General features: G+C 44.9%; 1 protein-coding gene across 1 annotated transcript in view; it reads left to right on the top strand.

The window, feature by feature from the left end:
- The first annotated feature begins 1,639 nt into the window (after positions 1 to 1,639).
- The window catches only part of atf6 (activating transcription factor 6), a 423,807-nt gene continuing 403,613 nt past the window's right edge, over positions 1,640 to 21,833 (top strand). Inside the window, exon 1 of the mRNA XM_063063732.1 lies at positions 1,640 to 1,895. Within this exon, the coding sequence (XP_062919802.1) occupies positions 1,820 to 1,895 (76 nt within the window). The 5' untranslated portion in view covers positions 1,640 to 1,819. The remainder of the gene's footprint in view (positions 1,896 to 21,833) is intronic.

Genomic DNA, 21,833 nt, shown 5'->3' with positions numbered 1-21,833 from the left:
CTTATCCATGGAGTACGTGGATGTCTGCTGTTCAAACACCAAGGAGCATTGCAGAAGGAAGGCCCGGCACTTCCCCAAATCCCCAGCGTAGTGTTCTGGTTCAGGTACGTGCGGCTCTCTTGACAGGGGTGTTGCTGACACATAGCGGGTTGCTACTACAGGCTGTCTGGGCTGGTTAGACAGAGTTCCAGGAGTGGATGGGGTAAAATGAGTGGATACATGGTCCACCTGGTCACCGATCTTCGTTACGTTAGCAGACAAGGAACGAAGGTTCTCCATGACATCCCGGAGAAGTTGATTGTGCAAACCAGCAGGGAGCCCTGGCTGGGGAGGGCTTGTTGCAGGGTATTCGTGTCTGCTGGGTCCATTGTGGCCAGATCGTTCTGTTCCAATGAGCGAATGAAGCAAACCCAAGTGCAGGACACAGGCACGGAAATTGAGTTAGGATGCTTACGCGGACGTGAACGTTGAACAGCAAACAGGAGGGATCTTGACACGGAGACAGAGTTCATAGGTAAACCTTGAAACTGGAGCAAAACTTAGATCACATGGTCTTAAGCGGCTGGGAAACGCTAATTACCGCACAGGCAAAACTAATGATCTGGCGACTTGTGGTTGTAACGCCGGGGTTCTTATGCTGCAGGTCTTGATGGAAACCAGGTGTGTCTTCATCAAAGAGAATTAGAAGCAAATGGGAAATTAGTGGTCGGAACCGTGGCACAATCAAAGGAAACTGGGAGAAGGATAGGAAATTAACAATAGGGAGAGTGACATCTGTATAATTATGGGAGGTATAGATAGGGCAGGCGGTCAGAATATTTTTCCCAGGATAGAAATATCAAGTACTAGAGGACATAAAATTAAGGTGTGAGGGTAAAAAATTAAAGGAAATGTGCGCGGCAAGATCTGTTTTTGCAGAGACTGGTGGGTGCTTAAATTGGGCTGCCAGGGGAAGTGGTGGAGGCAGATAGGACAGCAGCACTAAGAGCTTGTTAGACCCATGGATTTGCAACTAATGATGGAATCTCCATCCTGTACTAGTCTATGTTCTGCCTGCTGCTTTTGCTGTTTTTTTCACGTCCTGTACTGTTGACATCTCAGCATCTGAAGGTCCTTCCATATTCCTTGCCACTTAACAAGGCTGTGCAACAATTTTTCAAACTCGAATGTTCAGAGACTTTTAAATTCTCTTGATTATTTTGAATAAAAATAATTAGTGATTAAAATACTTTTTTCTGAAAAGAATTAAAACATAAAAATAGAAGGAACAAAACTTGACCAGTCAGAAACAAGAGAAAATCTGCAGATGATGGAAATCCAAGCAACACACTCAAAATGCAGGAGGAACTCAGCAGGTCAGGCAGCAGCTATGGAAAGGAGTTAAACAGTCGATGCCTCGGGCCGAGACCCCTCATCGGGACTGGAGTCAAAGTAAGAAGTTGATATGCATTGTCGTAGTTTATCTCCAGAACAGGGAATGTATTCACTTCAGTGGGGTCACAATCCCCCAGCAGGTATACCCCCGCCGTGAAGCGGACTGACAGATGATAAGCGCATCCGCCAACTTCTCGCTGGTCAAATTGCGCGATTTTGAACTGCCGCTGATTGACCCACCCGGACTCGCCGTAGTCGTCAAAGAGTTATGGTGAAGTAGGACGTGTTGTTTGTGACGGAAAGCCTGAGACCCGAAACAAGGGCGACGAGGAACTAAACCGGGATTCAACCAGGAGAGGAAATAAACCGGAGACGAAGCAATCTGACACAACTAGGAGAGGAAATAAACCAGGGAGGGCACCAGAACGGATCGGGAAGCCGGGGCATGGCGGCCGACTTCAGTGAGCTCATGAACGTCGCGGGCTGCGAGATTGGCAGCGGGTCCTGGGACCGGGATTGGGGTGAGTGTCGGGAGGCCCGCAGTAGGCCAGCTCCTGTTCCGGTGGGATCTGACTCTGTAACGTGTCGGCCTTCCACGAAGACCGCAAGTTTTGCCGAGGCTCCTGATCGTGTAATTGCAGATTGAGTGACATACTTTATTTAAAGGCCAGTGAAAGTGACCATCGGTTTCTGTGAACGGCAACGATGCTTTCGGTGACATTGGGTTGTAATGTTATCCAATTAATTTATGAAATGTAGTTTTTAGTAATGTTATAAACTGGCAGCTGTTGTCATTTAATCTGCATCATCCAAGGACCCCACAGTATTTTCTTCTGATTTGTTTCACGCGAATTTCATGCTTCGTTTGTCCGTTAGTGGTTCGTTTTGAGATGTGTTGAATGTAGCTTCCTCCTTGCGAAGAAGTTCCGGTTATGGAAACGTTGAGAATTGATTCCTGTAGTGTCAGTGAATGTTTAAATGACCGACAAATGACTCGTAACACGAATGAGTTTGGCATCAAAGAATTCCGAACTACTGCGAGGGATTTCTCCAGCCAAAGGCCTCCTCTCCTGTTGACCCTGTTGACCGCATCAAATGTTTATGTCAGGTCAATGAAAATCAGAATCAGTGGTGAAATTTGTTGATATGAGACAGCAGTACAATGCAATATATAATCAAAAAAACCTGCATTTACAATAAGAAGTAGATAATATTAAAAAGTTAAATAAGAAGTGCAAAAAGAGAAAAAAATGCAGTAAGGTGGTGTTCATGGGTTCAATGTCCATTTAGAAATCAGGTGGCAGAGAGGAAGAAGCTGTTTCTGAATCATTGAGTTTGTGCCTTCAGGCTTCTGTATCTCTCCCTGATGATAGCATTGGGAAGAGGGCTTGTCCTGGGTTTTGGGGGTCCTTGGTGATGGATGCCGCCTTTTAGAGGCATTGCTCCTTGCTCCTAGATGTTGGGGAGGTTAGTGCCCATGATGGAGCTGACTGAGATTACTACTTTCTGCACCTTATTTTGATCCTGTGTACTGTTTCCACAGTAATTTGCAAGAGTCTTTGGTGACACACCAAATCTCCTCAAACTCCTAATGAAATATATCTGCTGTCATGTCTTCTTTGTAACTGCATTGATATGTTGGGTCCAGAATAGATCTCAGAGATGCTGACACACAGGAACTTGAAAGTGCTCACTTATGATCCCTCTGAGGACTGGTGTGTGCTCCCTCATCTTACCCTTTCTGGTCCATAATCAATTCTTTGGTCTTACTAATGTTGAGTGCAAGGTTTTTGCTGTGACACCACATGTAATTATGTAAATATTTAAGTTTAGTCCTGGAGTTTCACATAGCCATTGAACTATGATGACTGTATCAGTGGTTTCCTGGGATGGTTCTAATACCCAGTTACGATCTCTTGTTCATTAATTTCTACAAGGCTTCAGCGGAAGTATGGCAGGAATTTTGCTATCAGTAGTCAGGAAATGACTAAATAATCATCACAGGATTCCAGGCTGTTAAATATGAGGAGTTTACTGATGCAGATAATGCTTTGTTTGCTGAATACTGTTTCTGATTCTTGCATGTACAGTGAATTCTGGTTAATTGGGACACATCGGGACCAGTATATTTTGGTCCAATTAAGTGGTTTCTTCAATTAACTGAAGCCTCCATGACACTATAAGATATAGAAGCAGAATTAGGCCATTGGCCCGTCGAATTTGCTCTGCCATTTCATCGTGGCTGATCCAATTTTCCTCTCAGCCCCAATCTCCGACCTTCTCCCTGTATCTCTTCATGCCCTGACCATGGAAAGAGTGTAGAAATAACAAATTAAGTAACAAACTATGTATTTAAATGGAGTACAAAACAAATTAGAACACTACCAATAGTACTACAGTACTATAAAACTGTGCATTAGTTCCTAACAGTTATCAATGGAGGAATTCATCCAGTGCAAGCAATGAACGATATCAGTGCAAGCACCTAGTGCAGATAATGAACTGGCTTCATACAATGCTATTGATGATTGCATCCTCCAAACCTTCATTTTCTTTGTAATATTTAAGATTATTGACAATACCTTCAAATTCTTTGTTGTTTCTAACTTGCTGAAAATGAGTGAAAAAATTTCATTTTCACGCCTGGCCGTTTCTGACATCTCCAAGCCTGAATGCTTGAAACCACAGTAAGCAAAACAATTCTGAACTGTCTTATTGTTCATTTCTTGCCAACTATCAGTGAGAAAAACTTCTGCTTTTTGAACACAAACACATTCAACTGACACTAGTTAGAATTTGTTTGGCAACAGTCTCTTGCCCCAATTAAGTGGCATAGTGACCCAAATAAACCAGGGGAATCCCAGCAAGTTTCTCAATTCGTGTTTGTTCTTTAAGAGTTGTCCCAAATAAGCGGCTTCCTTGATTAACCAATGGCCCAATTAACTGCAATCCATTGTACTGAATTATAGATGACTCTTCTTCAGCTTGTGACACTTTGATCTCACAATCAAAGTTATGAATGAAGAAGTGATGCACCATACCTGAGCATGACCAAAATGTTCTCACAGAAAACATTTCTCCCATCGTAGCAATACCGCCCTTTGTTGTTGATGTCAATGTCAGAATATTCAGATGAACTGTAACATTTGGCAGATTACTTTCAAATACATGCGATGATGGTAGTCATTCAGATCGCAATTATGCATGCAGACAGCAATGGTACGCAGATACCGTGCAACGAAATTGCACCACTTGCATTTGGATTGTGGAAGCTCATGAGGATCAGCCTTGATTTCATTTTATGGTGATGCCAGTTTGAGTGGCCATGTGGTCCACTCCTACTACTATTTCTTATAAGATGCCAAAATAAATGCTCAGGCTCTGATGTTCTTGCAATGGGTAGGAACTCCGAGCATTCATATTTTGGCTGATGACATTGCAGAAAGCTGGCAATTGCATCATTGAGCTAAAAGACGGAAAGCACTCCAAGGGAGGCTCAAAGATGTGTTTCAGGACCTTTCTGGGGGCATTTCAAATCTGGCCTTGAGAATTTTGTTTGTGATCACTTCCTCTTGCTAATGCTTTATTCATACTTGGTGTGGGAACCATGTGCAGAGTCAAGCTATTGAAGTGGAGTAGAAGCTTGAGTAGTACAAATTCTGCAAAAGCAGCATGTCTGCGTTGCTCATACTACTTTATGTGGTTTCTCTCGCCCATTCTACCGCAGACAGTTTACACTGAAAACGGACTTGCCAGATACTTGTGTATTTGCAAAAGACATCAGTAATGTGGCCACCTTGAAGGTGAACTGAAGGACTGGAGTTGGTTGAAAGATTCTGGTCTTGTTCAAAATTAGATTTAACATGCTGAGATCAGTGAAATAAAACTTCTGTATGTGTACAATCCAAGTCAAGTCAAGTCACTTTTTATTGTCATTTCGACCGTAACTGCTGGTACAGTACACAGCAAAAACGAGACAACATTTTTCAGAACCATGGTGCTACATGAAACAATACAAAAACTACACTGAACTACGTAAAACAACACAAAAACTACACTAGACTACAGACCTACCCAGGACTGCATAAAGTGCGCAAAACAGTGCAGGCATTACAATAAATAATAAAAAGTCAATATGCACAGCAGAGGGCAGTAGGTTGGTGTCAGTCTAGCCTCTGGGTATTGAGGAGTCTGATGACTTGGGGGAAGAAACTGTTACATAGTCTGGTTGTGAGAGCCTGAATGCTTCGGTGCCTTTTGCCAGATGGCAGGAGGGAGAAGAGTTTGTATGAGGGGTGCGTGGGGTCCTTCGTAATGCTGTTTGCTTTACGGATGCAGCGTGTGATGTAAATGTCTGTAATGTCGGGAAGAGAGGCCGCTGCAGGGTCTTGCGATCCGAGATGGTGCAATTTCCGAACCAGGCAGTGATGCAGCTGCTCAGGATGCTCTCAATACAACCTCTGTAGAATGTGGTGAGGGTGGGGGATGGGAGATGGACTTTTCTCAGCCTTCGCAGAAAGTAGAGACACTGCCGGGCTTTCTTTGCTATGGAGCTGGTGTTGAGGGACCAGCTGAGATTCTCCGCCAGGTGAACACCAAGAAATTTGGTGCTCAAAATTATCTCTACGGAGGAGGTGTCGATGTTCAGTGGAGAGTGGTTGCTCCGTGTCCTCCTGAAGTCAACAAACAATTCTTGTTTTGTTCATATTCAAAGACAGGTTGTTGGCTCTGCACCAGTCCGTTAGCCACTGCACCTCCTCTCTGTATGCTGACTCGTTGTTCTTGCTGATGAGACCCACCACAGTCGTGTCATCGGCGAACTTAATGATGTAGTTTGAGTTGTGTGTTACTGCACAGTCGTGGGTCAGCAGAGTGAACAGCAGTGGACTGAGCACACAGCCCTGGGGGGCCCCCGTGCTCAGTGTGATGGTGTTGGAGATGCTGCTTCCAATCCGGACTGACTGAGGTCTCCCAGTCAGGAATTCTAGGATCCAGTTGCAGAGGGAGGTGTTCAGACCCAGTAGGCTCAGCTTTCCAATCAGTTTCTGAGGAATGATTGTGTTGAATGCTGAACTGAAGTCCATGAACAGCATTCGAACGTACATGTCTTTTTTGTCCAGGTGGGTTAGGGCCAGGTGGAGGGTGATGACAATGGCGTCGTCTGTTGAACGGTTGGGATGGTACGCGAACTGCAGGGGTTCAGTGAGGAGGGCAGCGGGGTCTTGATGTGCCTCATGACAAGCCTCTTGAAACACTTTATGATGATGGATGTGAGTACGACGGGACAGTAAGAGGCAGTACACTGAAGACTTCTTCGGCACGGGGACGATGGTGGCGGCCTTGAAGCATGTAGGAACGATGGTGCTGCTCAGGGAGATGTTGAGGATGTCAGTGAGAATCTCAGCTAGCTGGTCTACACATCCTCTAAGCACTCTGCCAGGAATATTGTCTGGTCCAGCAGCCTTCCGTGGGTTGACCCTGCACAGGGTTCTCCTCACATCGGCCACAGTAAGACACAGCACCTGGTCATTTGGAGAAGGAGTGGTCTTCCTCGCTGCCATGTCATTTTCCACCTCAAAACGAGCGTAGAAGTTGTTCAACACATCTGGGAGGGAGGCATCTCCAGCACAGGCAGTTGGTGTTGTCTTGTAGTTGGTGATGTCCTGAATGCCCTGCCACATGCGCTGCGTGTCGCCACTGTCCTGGAAGTGGCTGTGGATTTGCTGGGCGTGTGCATGCTTTGCCCCTCTGATGGCCTGGGACTGTTTGGCCTTCGCTGTTGTTAGGGCTGCCTTGTCGCCTGCTCTGAAGGCAGAGTCACGGGTCCTCAGCAGCGCAGGCACTTCCGCAGTCATCCATGGCTTCTGATTAGCGCGTGTAGTGATGGTCTTGGCCACAGTGATGTCATCAATGCACTTGCTGATGTCGGTAGTCACTGATGCCGTGTACTCCTCTAAGTTGGTAGAGTCGCTATTGGTTGCAGCCTCCCTGAACATGTGCCAGTCAGTGTGCTCAAAGCAGTCTTGAAGAGCAGAGATGGCTCCTGCTGGCCAGGTTTTCACCTGCTTTTGAACTGGTCTGGAGTGCCTAATGAGCGGTCTGTGTGCTGGGATGAGCATAACAGAGATGTGGTCTGAGTAACCAAGGTGGGAGCGGGTCTCTGCCCGGTATGCGTCAGGAATGGTTGTGTAAACAAGGTCCAGCATGTTCCTTTGACAGCTGTAATATATGGAAATCTAAGTAATGCCTTGGGGGCTCAGCACATTGCTGGAAGAGGCCAGCATTTATTGTCTGTTATTGTCTGTCTTTCAGAAGGTGGTAGTGAATCACCACAGTCCTTCTCTTACCAGTTTGGTCATCTTTGTGTTACTGTAGCAGCCAGTAGTTCATCTACAATATCACCTCCATTAAAGAGCATTGAGTTGATTTCTCCTGACAGTTCATGCTAGGATCTTGTTCCACTCATGAGTCTGATTAAAGTTTCATTTCTTAGCTATTTTACTTTCTGAAGGTAGCCTTTTCAGTATTTCTTAATACCAGCTCTTCTGGCTGCTATCGATGCCCTGGATTCAGTTGGAGTAATCTTGGCGTTGACTCACTGTTTCTTATTTTATTACAACCATTCATTCCTGCCAGTAAATGAAGCTGAGAATGTGTTACATCAGGATATTGTCCCTTATTTTGTGCTACTTTTGTTATAAAATGTAGTTATTCTCATTTCATTGAACCTTAAATAGAAATTTACTAGTTTCTTGCAGAGTCAGAATCCTGTGATCAATGAACACTGGAGCTTTATTCTTTGAATTAAATCACAAATCAGTCCCTTGGATCTTCAACCATTGTTATGTTTGGCAGCTTCTAAATGTCTGGGAGGCAATATACACTATCCATTCTTTTATTTTGTAGCCTTGTAACCTTTAAATTACCAAGCTTCACTTGCTGGAGTGTTGCAATTGGAATGGAACATTGCACATTCCCATTTCTAACCTTTTATATGCTATGGGCCAATACCATTAACCAAGGGGTCCGTGAACCCGGGGTTGAAAATTCCCGTTTTATTGGAAGGAAGGGCATTGTAACTTTAAGGAATGGCATAATAATGCCGTAGGGCTGAGGTAATTGACCTTTAGCAACTATATCAATCTTTTAATGTGTGTTGTGGTTAGTTATCAGAGGACAAAATGGATATAATGCCAAGGAGGATTTTGACCAAAGAGAATGATTTTTTAGCTGCCCTGTTTTAGCTCAAGCCAGGTGCATTGACTAGGCAGCAGAAAGAAGAACTTTATTAATGTTTTCACTTTAACAGGAACAAGCTTTGTTTATCAATAGCCCATTTATACCGTATATATGTAGACAGCACCAAACATTAGCTTCCCCTTCACCAGTTTTCTTCAGGGATCACTCCCTCCATGATTTCCTTGTTCATCCCTACCTCTCTAATTTCCCTCCGGCACTTGTCCCTGCAAACAACCAAGTGCTACACCTGCCCATTCACCTCCACTGTCACCTGTATTCAGGGTCCCAAACAGTCTTTCCTGCTGAGACTGTGAAATCTGCAGGGGTTGATCAGTTGTGTTTGGTGCTCCCGATGCAGCCTCCTCTACATTGTGAGACCCATTGCAAGTTTGGGGACCACTTTGTCGAGCACCTTTGCTCCAAACATTTTAATTCTGATTCTCATTCCTGTTTCAACATGTTGGTCCACGGCCTCCTCTTGTGCCACGATGAGGCCACCTGCAGGGTGGAGGAGCAACACCTTATATTCCATGTGGGTAGCCTCCAACCTGATGGCATGATTATCGATTTCTCCTTCCGGTAAAAAAAGAATTCCCTCCCCCTCTCCTCTGGTTCTGCTCCTCACTCTGGCCACTTACCTCTTCTCACCAGCCCATGGTTTTCCTTGTCCTTCCTTTTCTCCTACGGTGAACTCCCCTCTCCTATCAGATTTGTTTCTTTCCAGCCTTCACCTTTCCTACCCACTTGGTTTCACCTATCACCTTGGTGCTAGCTTCCTTCCCCTCCCCCCCCCATCTTTTTATTCAGGTGCCTTCCCCCTTCCTTTCCAGTGCTGAAGAAGGGCCTCAGCTTTTTTATTCATTGCCATAGATAGTGCCTGACCTGCTGTGTTCCTCAGCATTTGTATGTGTTGCTTCGGTTTTTCAGCATCTGCAGAATTTCTCATTTTGTTTTCATGTGTGTTGATGTGTGGGCAGTGTTCATCTTGCCTAATGTTGCAAACGGTAAAAGCATACTCAGTGGATGGAAGTAGGCTTTGTTTTTGTCAACATTGCACTTTATTGTCATAGTTTATGTAACCAAATCAGGAATATGATAGTGTTTTACGTTTGGGGAAGGTCACGTCACCAGTTATACATTTTCTCAGTTAAAGAACTTTTTTCTGTTCAGGAATGTACAGGAAGGCTGTTGACATCTTGGTGGTATTCACCATGTGCAACGTAACTTTGAACTAGTATGCAGATACAAAATTATGTCAGATTTCATTGTGGATTAGATGTGATGGTAGGTGATACTATTGCATGAATTTGATGCAGGTGTTTAAGGTCACTTTCATTTATTTTCCTTAAGATTAGTTTGAGAACTGCAAGATTGATTTTTTTTTATCTGTAGCTCTTTTAATAATATGAAAATTAGCATGTTCATTACACCTTTACATTGTGTTTAAAGGAATCTGTATTTTTTCATGGGTGAAGTTGGAAAATAAAGTGATGCAGTCTCTCTGTGAATCTCTACATGGAATAATAGGTGAAATTGATCTTACTTTGAACTGGCAGCTTACTGTGGAACTACTACAATCCACTCAATATTTCTGATGTTTCAGATATGAGCAATGAAAAATTATATCGGTATAACAAGTCCAAGATGAGGTTGATGTTAAACGTAGGGGTTACCGGCATAAGGAAAGTTAACCGATTTACTGATTTGTATTTGCTCACATTTTAGGGCTTGCTTTATGATTTAGAAGTCGCCAGTGCCATCAGGAATTCCAGAAGGTGTTTGATCTGAAGCCCTAGATCTGCTTGTTTATAACATTACAGTACTTTACCTGTGAGATGTCTCTCAGATGTAGGAGTTTGGCTTTTCAGCTCTCTGTATCTGGTAGGTGTAATTTTATAAGGTCCCTAATATGATATTAATTGTGTGGCCAATTGGGAATATTCAAATAACCAGGCTGTACAAATGGGAGAAAAAATGGGATAGCAGGCAAAGATGGCCAATCCTGATGCAAACCAAAAAGATGGAACAAATTATCTAAAGTTTGAGTTCGATGTTGAGTTTTGCAGACTACAACCGTTGAAGTGTTGTTCTTTGAACTTGCGTTAATTTCTATACTCAGTTTGCTTTCATCAACATAGTGTCTAGTCTGTGTAACCCTCAAGGTCGGCCGGTGGCGTTAGTCTAGGGTAAGACCGTCTCTGGCCCCGCCAAATCTTGTGAAATCTCGTTTTTGTGGATGCTGCGTGATGTTTTCCCCTGTTACAAATCAGTGCCATGAAATAACAAACAGTGTCTCTCTTCACAACAGTTATAACAGACAATACCGGCTGCTCCAATTCTCACGTGACATCCACTGCTAGCAGCCTTCCGCATAGTCTGTCTATCAGCTCCATCATATGGGGGGGTGGGGGGGCACACCCGCTGATAACAACTGGGACATCTCAGTTCTCAACTCTGCCACAATCTCCTCTACTATTCCCCAGGGCAGGCTGTCCGCGGTCACTTCACTGCAGGGGACCACGACCGAGGATTGTACCCTACTGTCAGAGGCCTCCTGCGCCTCTGACACATTGTCCTCCTCTCGTACTTCTCTGATCAGCTCAACAAACGGGGGGGGGGGGGGTGCTGCGTCTTACGAGAAAGTTGGAGACCCCAAGCGATCAGGTCCTGGGCACCTTTTGCTATCTGATCCATTCTTAACTGATCCACCTCAACCGCCTGAATGGCCCCTCTGCACCGCAAGCAATTTAGCTGCCTCTCTAGCCGAAAGATGTAGGCAGAAAGCTTCTCCCCCTTCTCCTGACGCATGTTCTGAAACCCCGCCATGAGCTCCATTGGGCTTCCTGTCATGCCAAATGCATTTTCCAGTGCTCCCATGTAATTGGCAGCCTTGGCTTGGGTATATTGGAACTTCACGGCTCTCACCGTGGCAGCAGCTGGCCCACTCAAACTTTCAACCAGCCTCTGGTGTTTTAGCACTTTAATCAGAGCACTGGCACTCACCTAACAACTGAGAGGTCTGCTCTGCCCAAGTCTCATACTCCTTCTCCCCTTTAGGGGTGGGTTTCGTTCCTGAGAATAGGTAGAGCCTGCCATAGCTGGGACTTTGGACCTGGGCATTTTTCCATTTATTCACCAGGAAGGTAAGGGCAGATACTAACTCAGAATTCTCACTCTTCCCTGGGGGATGGGGACTAATTAGACATTCCAAATCTGACCATTCCTTCCCCTCACTCCCCAGAAACAATAGAACCCTGTCTTTGAAGTCTCCGGCCTCAGGTACGGGAAACTCGACTTGTGATTCAGCCCTCACCGCTATACTCTCCTCCTCCCTGAAAGTACAGACAGTCCATGGCCCCACCTCACCTGGGGCACCAGTAGTACCGGGCAGGTCCACTGCCATGACGTCAGCACTAGTAAAATGAGCTCTGTGCCCGCCACTTTATCAGACCTCTGCCCCGCAATCGTAACTTTGCCGACAACTTTAACAGTACTTAACAGGCGAATTAACAATTCATCTGGAGTACAAATATCTACCCCACTCAACTCGCACGCGCTAGTTACCAGTAACCCCAGTGGATGAACACCACCGCTCCACCCCGGCAGCATCCACACTAGTACAGACTTGAAACACACAACCCACTGGTTCAGTGCTCAGGGCAATCACACAGCATCCAGCGGGATCAATCTTGGACAAGCCCCCACAATTTTAACCCTCAGGGTCGACCGGCGGCGTTAGTGTAGGGAAAGACAGTATCCGGCCCTGCCGAACTTGTGAAATCTTGTTTATGTGGATGCTGCATGATGTTTTTCCCTGTAACAAATCAGTACCACGAAATAACAAACAGTACACTACATGTAATTAAACAATTTAGCTTTATATTTCTTAATTTGACTAGGGGCAGTAAAGAAAAACAAAAAGAGAAATTTTAATGAAATAGTCTAATGTGCACGTTGGAGCTCACGGCTTCCCATCCATTACTTCTCCATCGATTTCCCCTGGGCATCGTTGACTCCCGGCCCCATTCCACATCCACTCCGTCCTTCAGTCTACAATCTCTCTGTTCTGGCATCTTCTCTCTCCATCTTCCGCCGAACAAAAGCCTGCGAATCCCTCACTCTCAGAAATGCAAGAAAGAAAAACATTCCCCTCATTGGACAGCGCACATTCCAAAGCTCCCATTATCTCTAGTCATAACCCAAACACTGTTTCTAAAGAGAAACCATTACATTAGCAGTGAAACCTTTCCCAGGGTGTTACAACTGTTTAACAAATTAGTTTAGCTACTTAAATATAGTCATAGTCATACTTTATTGACCCCGAGGGAAATATGATTAGGCAAAATACTATTCTTCCCCTTCTGCTTTTTGAACTTAAATGAAAATGGCCCATTTTATGTTAAGAACTGAACAAAGTTAATATGAACATAAAAGGAAAAAGTAGTCCACCACAGAAACCCTTTTGCCAACACAAGGTCCATATCCTTACATTGTGTGATTAAAGTGCAGGTTTCCCCCGCCATCTGAAGGTAGAGTGTTCCTATGAAATGGTTCGTAAGCTGAAATGTCATAAAGTGAAGAAGCAATTACCATTTATTTATATGGGAAAAATTTGTGAGCGTTCGCAGACCCAAAAATAACCTACCAAATCATGCCAAATAACACATAAAACCTAAAATAATAGTAACATATAGTAAAAGCAGGAATGATATGATAAATACACAGCCTATATAAAGTAGAAATACTTATCCACAATCATTACTGAACTGTTCTCTGTAGCGAAAATCTCGCGCAAGCGCTGTCGGCAAAAACATGGCGCAAGCGCTCTCCAGTAACCTTTAAGCTGTGAAGCTGCCAAATCATACCAAATAACACGTAAAAATACACAGCCCATATAAAGTAGAAATAATGTATGTACAGTGTAGTATCACTTACTGGAATTGGTTCAGCGCCAAGCACACTGATGATGGTGTGTTAGACTGAGTCGTTGCAGGTTGGGTGGTGCAGTGGCCCCCACCCTCCGGGTCGCCGACAGATACCGAACCGCAAAGCATGGGCAGCGGTAGCCGGGAGGCATCCAGCACATTTAAGAAAAAAGCCGAAATAAACATGCTAATTAATTACGTGTCGGGCGGCACCTAATTAATTAGTATGTTTATTTCGGCTTTTTTCTTAAAGATGTGCTGTGTGCCTCCCGGCTACCACTGCATTCTCCATGAATCGTGGGGTGGTGGGACATTGGGGTGTCATCTCGTCGTCTGTTTCCATTACAGCAGGCAGCGCATCTTCTCCTGTGACTGCCTGCCTCGATGTCGAAGGTCGAGGTTCATCGTCTGCTGTGGCTGATGCGGAAGGCTTGCTTGACTGCTGAGCCTCGTGCATTTTTCTATCACACAGTTCTTTATAAGGACTCAAACCATCCTGCAAATATCCCCTAAACCTACGTACCCTTTCAAAATTAAAGTCGTACTTTATCATTGCAGCGAAAATCTCACGCGGTCACTTTCGGTCCGTTTGCTACTGCATTCGGTTTCGATTGTTATCCTTTCCTCTTCCAATTGCATCAGCTCTTCATCTATCAGTTCTTGGTCATGGGATGCCGAAACCTCTTCAACATCATGTTCGTCAGCTTCCACAAGCCAAACTCACTTAGTCCTTACTTCGTTCGCCACGATCAAAACGCTTAATTATGTCTAGTTTTACGCTAAGTGTAACACCCTTACGAGCTCTTTTAGGCTTTTCCAATACCGTAGAACTCATCTTGCAAGCGGCTGCTCACAGGCCCGTGGTTAAGCAATGCCGGCGAGAATGCAGTTCCAAATCCGGGGAGAGTGGCTGCTCGGGGCGCGCGGCGCGCTGCCTTTTATCGCGTGCTGCTTTTTTTTACATAACAGTGAAAACACCTTCTGAAAGCGCAAACAGGGTACTAATGTCGGTCTTTCGTAACAGTGAGGTTTCGTAAAGCGAACGTCCGAAAAGCGGGAGACACCTGTACACATTACGGTTCGGAAGAAAATTGTATTAAGTTTGAACCAGATTTGATTTTTACTCCTCATGTATATGAAGGATGTAAGTAATAAAGTCAATTCAATTCAGTGACAATGAAGTAAAATTAAAGTCTAACTGTGGATGGTGTGTGACTTTTGGTAGTGGTTATGTCTTCATACCTTTATGCTTAGACTGTGATGCTGTTGGGTTTGCTGACTCAAACTAGACCTTCAGCCCTATCCGATATAAATAGCCATGAGTACTCTCACTGAAGGGAGATTAAACTGTGACTACACAATCTTCAAAGACTAGTTTACTTCCCTGTTTATTCTCCATGGTGAGCTTAGTGAGTTTAGCTGCCAATACGCACTATTTGAGCGGTGGGTCCCCTCTCCCTACCGAGAAAAAGATTCTAACAGCTAACAAAGTAGTTTAAAATACAGTTCATTTATTTTCAGTGATATCTGCATAACTTCAGACAACATTCTTAAAGCACATTTAAAACACTGAGGATTTCAGTGGAGGAGGAGGAGGAGGAGGAGGAGGAGGAGATGGCGGCGCGATGCAGTGTGCAGTGGCCACTCCGGTGATGAATATCTGTTGTCTGTCAAGTAGGGTGCCGTGCACAATCCTGATTTGATGGTGACAGACGTAAGAGTGTGGAGGAACATCTGGTAAAACTTCTGAAATGGCTGTTTCACTGCTGCTGTTACTGTGTGATCCTGAATCTCAGGAGGGGAAGGCCCCGAGTCCTTGGCTTTGCTTGTTGCTCGGTGGCTGGGGCGGGGTTGAAACGCTCGGCAGAGATGGTGCTCGGTGTCGGAGGGCTGGTCGGAGGCTCAAAGTTCTCAGACAGACTCCGAGTCTGCTGTGGTTGGGTGCTTCCAGGATGCTGCATTGGCAAGTTTGCGGTGCTGAAGTTTCATGGCAGGGAGAGTTTCTCCCTTCTACCGTCTGCGTGAGATGATGGGCTATTTGGACTTTGAGACTTTTTTTTACCGTGCCCACGGTCTGCTCTTTATCAAATTATGGTATTGCTTTGCACTGTTGTAACTTTATGTTATAATTATGTGGTTTTTGTCAGTTTTAGTCTTGGTCTGTCCTGTGTTTCTGTGATATCATACTGGAGGAACATTGTATCTTTTCTGAATGCATGCATTTGTAAATCACAATAAACGAGGACTAAGTGTCCTCATAATCTAATCTAATCTAATTTCTGTATTAACTGTTTCCAAATTACAAGCCATTTCTAAAACACAAAGTACAAAAGATTTCCAAAACATAGGTACAATCCTGTAAGCTAAAAAGACATGCCAACGAGTTGCAGATGAACAAGTTGTCTGTCATGGAAACCAAAGCTAGAGGAATAGATTCTAGTTCACACCTTGTTTCTTTCATGATGCATGATGTTCCTTACCTTATTTCTAATTAATCTAAATTGCTCTCTACATTTATACCTTTTTTCTACCACTTGGGTAACTTCACATGCATATGTATTTCCTCAGCTGTCCATTTACACAAGTGGTCTAAAAGTATCTTGGAGACAGAGTTCTCAATTAATGCTGTAAAACTAACTTGCTTGAGTACATAAAACTCCCAGTAGTAATAGATAGTTATTTAATATGCTAAGTGTTATTATCCATCTGTTCTGCAAGCTTCCTTGAACTAAGCAACGTAGTCAGCTTGTCTGTTTGAAACAAGCCAAATTACACAACCCATTATCTTCTACTGCATCGCTCAAGCAGTTAAACCTTGAGGTATGAGTCAGCAAGTCTGAGGAGCCATAAAGACATTGTTTGCAAAGCTGTGTTTTTAACATCAAATTGATTACATGACATTTTCGGAACTGAAGACTGACTTCCATGTTATGACCAGAAACTAAACAATCTGTTAGTTGGAAATTTTCTGACATTTGTTTGTGATCTTTCAAGTGGCAGCTGCTTTGTTTAGAAAGCAAGCTTTACAAAACCTGAGACAATAATTGAATGCCCATCACAAGTTGAGGTGGTGATTTGATAGTTTCTCAAAGGTTCGAAGGTTAATTTATTATCAAAACATGCATCTATAAACAACTGTGAGATTTGTCTTCTCCAGATAGCCACGAAACAAAGAAAGGACATGAAAATCATTCAGAGAGAAACATCAAACCTACCCCCCCACCAAAGCACCCTCTCCTCCACACAAAATGGTACATGAACACTGACTCTCAAGAACAACCCCTCCCCACACAAAAATTTCTAACAGAATATCAACCCCAAACACCTTCCCATTGCACAACAAAACTGAAAAGGAATGGGCGATTTAAAAAAACAATATAAAACCCATAAATTTGAAAAAGTCCATAGTCCATTAACGCAGTAGTCCAATCCATAACCGCAGAACTACGATATCATCCTATGGTATCACTGACACTTATCGAAAGAGAAGGACACCACGTGAGGCAGAGAGTCCTATTCACCTGCCATCGCAAACCACGTAGTAAAATGCTGCTCGCAGACTCTGGCAGCGATCAAAAGGCAGGTAGTTGGTGGTGAACGCTCACTTGCCTTCTGCATTCACCTCAATGTCTCAGTCTTCCTCAATGCTTTAATCAATGATTAATGGATGCTTTAAAAGGCAAAATGGAGTTGAATATCGGCTCATGCCATGTCTCCATGTCTCAAAGTTTCTTCGCATCGAGGCTACCTGAGTAGGCACTCACTTCCTGGAATCTTCTCAGAGCCAGCAAAGCACTGGATCATTCAAACTATCTCCAAGCTGTAAATTGCAGGCTCTGACACTTCCAGAAACACATTTAAGGTGAAAAGCAGACGTAAAAGAAGTAAAATAAATTATTTTTGTTTGCTACCTGGAAGATGTCGACTGAGGGAGCGTTGTATGCTGGTGCCATCCTGCAACATTCTGTAGTGAAAGCTGCCTACTACAGACTTGATGATGGAGAGAGTGGAGATAAAATTTACCAGCGTCGATGTAAATATCAGCAAGTGATTAAAAGTGTTATCTTCTTCTAACTAATGTGGCCACTGTGCACATAACAGTCTCGTATTGTGTCAATCAAAGATGCTGCATCCTGTATCCTCCTGAGCACTATTGCTGAGCTCCATGAGTCCAGCAGTGGAGTGGGAGGTCAGGTAAGCTGACATGTCCAGCTCACCTTGCACTTGCGTAATTGAATATACACAGAAGTTCAAGAAATTGTATCGACTTCTGAGGAACCACCAGCTACTTGTCAGCTCAGCTTGGCAAAGGCCAGCCCAAACTGACTGGTGATTAATTTCCAGTCTTCTAGCTTTATTTTTAATTTGCTCATTCATGTTGTGGAATAAGCAATGGAAATGTTGTGAAAGAAGTTGATAACTTTCTCAAAGCCAGTGAAATTATAAGTATAAATAAATGAAAATATGAGGGGTGATTGATAAGTTCGTGGCCTAAGGTAGAAGGAGATGAGTTATACAGCTCTCGTTACATGCATGCGCAGTTCAACTCTTTGAGTGATTATGCAGAAAGTTTGAAGTTAATAACTTATTTCCTTCTACCTTAGGCCACAAACTTATCAATCACCCCTGCTGTGGACACTTTCTGGAGGCCCAAGATCCGTATGCTCCACGACTGTTGGACTAAGTGTGTAAATGTAGGAGGGAACTATGTTGAAAAATAAATGTATGTCTTCACAGCGATTGCGCAACCACCAACTGCGACTCCAGCCTTGAACTCCAGGCCGGGTCTTTATGTGCTGCTATTGTGACTCCCGTCTCCTCTTCCCCCACCACCACTCCGCAGCCCCGTCTTCCTCAGATCCCACCGTCAACTCCTGGGCCCTCAGAGGCTCCATCTTCCTGTCACCCCAACCCTCCCCTCTCCACTGACACCACCAGCCTCCCCCCTCCCCGCTCTGATCCCAGCTCTCATCCGTGCCGGGTCTATACCATCCCCTTTGACCTTCAACTGTCGGAGGCAGAACGCTCTGTGCTCAGTAAGGGCCTCACGTTTGTCCCCCTTCGCCCACACCTCAGCGAGTTCCGTATTTGCCATGATGCGGAACTTTTCTTCCGCTGTCTCCGTCTCCGAGCCTACTTCTTCGGCAAGGACTCTTCCACCCCTACCGATGACCCCTTCTCCCGTCTTCAACCCTCCTCTTCTTCATGGACACCCCGCTCTGGTCTTCTGCCTGCTCTGGATCTCTTTATTGCTAACTGCCGACGGGACATCAACCGTCTCGACTTCACCGCACCTTGCCCCCATTCCAACCTCACTCCTTCGGAACGCTCTGCTCTCCACTCCCTCCGCACTAATCCTAACCTTATTATTAAACCCGCCGATAAGGGGGGTGCTGTTGTAGTCTGGCGTACTGACCTCTACCTTGCCGAGGCACAGCGACAACTCGCGGATACCTCTTCTTATTTACCCCTCGATCGTGACCCCACTAAGGAGCACCAGGCCATTGTCTCCCACACCATCACCGACTTCATCCGCTCAGGGGATCTCCCATCCACTGCTACCAACCTTACAGTTCCCACACCCCGCACTTCCCGTTTCTACCTCCTACCCAAGATCCACAAACCTGCCTGTCCTGGCCAACCTATTGTCTCAGCTTGCTCCTGCCCCACCGAACTCGTTTCTGCATACCTCGACACTGTTTTATCACCCCTTGTTCAATCCCTTCCGACCTATGTTCGTGACACTTCCCACGCTCTTAAACTTTTCGATGATTTTAAGTTCCCTGACCCCCACCGCTTTATTTTCACCATGGATGTCCAGTCCTTATATACTTCCATCCCCCATCAGGAAGGTCTCAAAGCTCTACGCTTCTTTTTGGATTCCAGACTTAATCAGTTCCCCTCTACCACCACTCTGCTCCGTCTAGCGGAATTAGTCCTTACTCTTAATAATTTCTCCTTTTGCTCCTCCCACTTCCTCCAAACTAAAGGTGTAGCTATGGGCACCTGTATGGGTCCTAGCTATGCCTGCCTTTTTGTTGGCTTTGTGGAACAATCTATGTTCCGTGCCTATTCTGGTATCTGTCCCCCACTTTTCCTTCGCTACATCGACGACTGCATTGGTGCTGCTTCCTGCACGCATGCAGAACTCGTTGACTTCCAACTTTCACCCTGCCCTCAAGTTTATCTGGTCCATTTCCGACACCTCCCTCCCCTTTCTAGATCTTTCTGTCTCTGTCTCTGGAGACAGCTTATCCACTGATGTCTACTATAAGCCTACTGACTCTCACAGCTATCTGGACTATTCCTCTTCTCACCCTGTCTCTTGCAAAAATGCCATCCCCTTCTCGCAATTCCTCTGTCTCCGCCGCATCTGCTCTCAGGATGAGGCTTTTCATTCTAGGACGAGGGAGATGTCTTCCTTTTTTAAAGAAAGGGGCTTCCCTTCCTCCACTATCAACTCTGCTCTTAAACGCATCTCCCCCATTTCACGTACATCTGCTCTCACTCCATCCTCCCACCACCCCACTAGGAATAGGGTTCCCCTGGTCCTCACCTACCACCACACCAGCCTCTGGGTCCAACATATTATTCTCCGTAACTTCCGCCACCTCCAACGGGATCCCACCACTAAGCACATCTTTCCCTCCCTCCCTCTCTCTGCATTCCACAGGGATTGCTCCCTACACAACTCCCTTGTCCATTCGTCCCCCCCATCCCTCCCCACTGATCTCCCTCCTGGCACTTATCCATGTAAGCGGAACAAGTGCTACACATGCCCTTACACTTCCTCCCTTACCACCATTCAGGGCCCCAAACAGTCCTTCCAGGTGAGGCATCACTTCACCTGTGAGTCGACTGGGGTGATATACTGCGTCCGGTGCTCCCGATGTGGCCTTTTATATATTGGCGAGACCCGACGCAGACTGGGAGACCGCTTTGCTGAACATCTACGCTCTGTCCGCCAGAGAAAGCAGGATCTCCCAGTGGCTACCCATTTTAATTCCACATCCCATTCCCATTCTGACATGTCTATCCATGGCCTCCTCTACTGTAAAGATGAAGCCACACTCAGGTTGGAGGAACAACACCTTATATTCCGTCTGGGTAGTCTCCAACCTGATGGCATGAACATCGACTTCTCTAACTTCCGCTGAGGCCCCACCTCCCCCTCGTACCCCATCTGTTACTCATTTTTATGCTCACATTCTTTCACTCTCCTTTTTCTCCCTCTGTCCCTCTGAATATACCTCTTGCCCATCCTCTGGGGCATCCCCCCCCTTGTCTTTCTTCCCGGACCTCCTGTCCCATGATCCTCTTGTATCCCCTTTTGCCTATCACCTGTCCAGCTCTCGGCTCTATCCCTCCCCCTCCTGTCTTCTCCTATCATTTTGGATCTCCCCCTCCCCCTCCAACTTTCAAATCCCTTACTCACTCTTCCTTCAGTTAGTCCTGACGAAGGGTCTCGGCCTGAAACGTCGACTGCACCTCTTCCTACAGATGCTGCTTGGCCTGCTGCGTTCACCAGCAACTTTGATGTATGTTGCTTGAAAAATAAATGTGCTAGGTTTTCTAAAATTGACTCCTTCTACCTTAGGCCACAAACTTATCAATCACCCCTCGTATGTTAACAGACCTGCATTTCATGTTATGACTAAGGAAGATAGTCTCTGTAAAATGATATATTTCTTTTTGTTTAAGTGGATTGCTCATGGTGCATGGAGGACATTGATATAATTTGCTGCTATTTCTATGGCAAACTTGGAAACGCTTGTAATTCATTATCAATGGAGCTGTAGTATAATGAAGTCTTGAAACCAAGGACTGTTAACACTGTTTCATTCAGCCAAATGTGAATCTTCAACATCTGGTGATATAAGTTTCTGATGTGGATTGAATACTTGTGCCAAATACTGGGGTTAGAATCATTGTAAGGTTCATTACAATCTTTGGCATCCTTTTTTCAACTGAGTTCAGTTCATTAATGTTTCGGCTGTTTGGAGTAGCTATATCTGAATGTTTACTAACTGAGTGTACTATCTATGAAGTATCACTGTTTCTGTTTTTTCTGTTTATGCAATGTGGGGATGAGAAAGGATCGCTTAAGTTGCCCATGACTACTTGGCTTTTGAGTGGCTGATAGTGAGCCATATCCTTTACTGTTCATTGTGCAAAGAGCATGATGATAGGGGGACTGAAAGCAGTGGATTCAAATGAGTTGTTTTGTTTTGAATCATGTAAACTTTTTTTGAGCATTGTTGGAATTGTGTTCATCCAGGCAGCTGAACTGCTTCA

The sequence above is a fragment of the Mobula hypostoma genome, chromosome 12 (assembly GCF_963921235.1).
Source record: "Mobula hypostoma chromosome 12, sMobHyp1.1, whole genome shotgun sequence".
Lineage (NCBI taxonomy): Eukaryota > Metazoa > Chordata > Chondrichthyes > Myliobatiformes > Myliobatidae > Mobula > Mobula hypostoma.
This window is presented reverse-complemented; position numbering and strand designations above follow the sequence as displayed.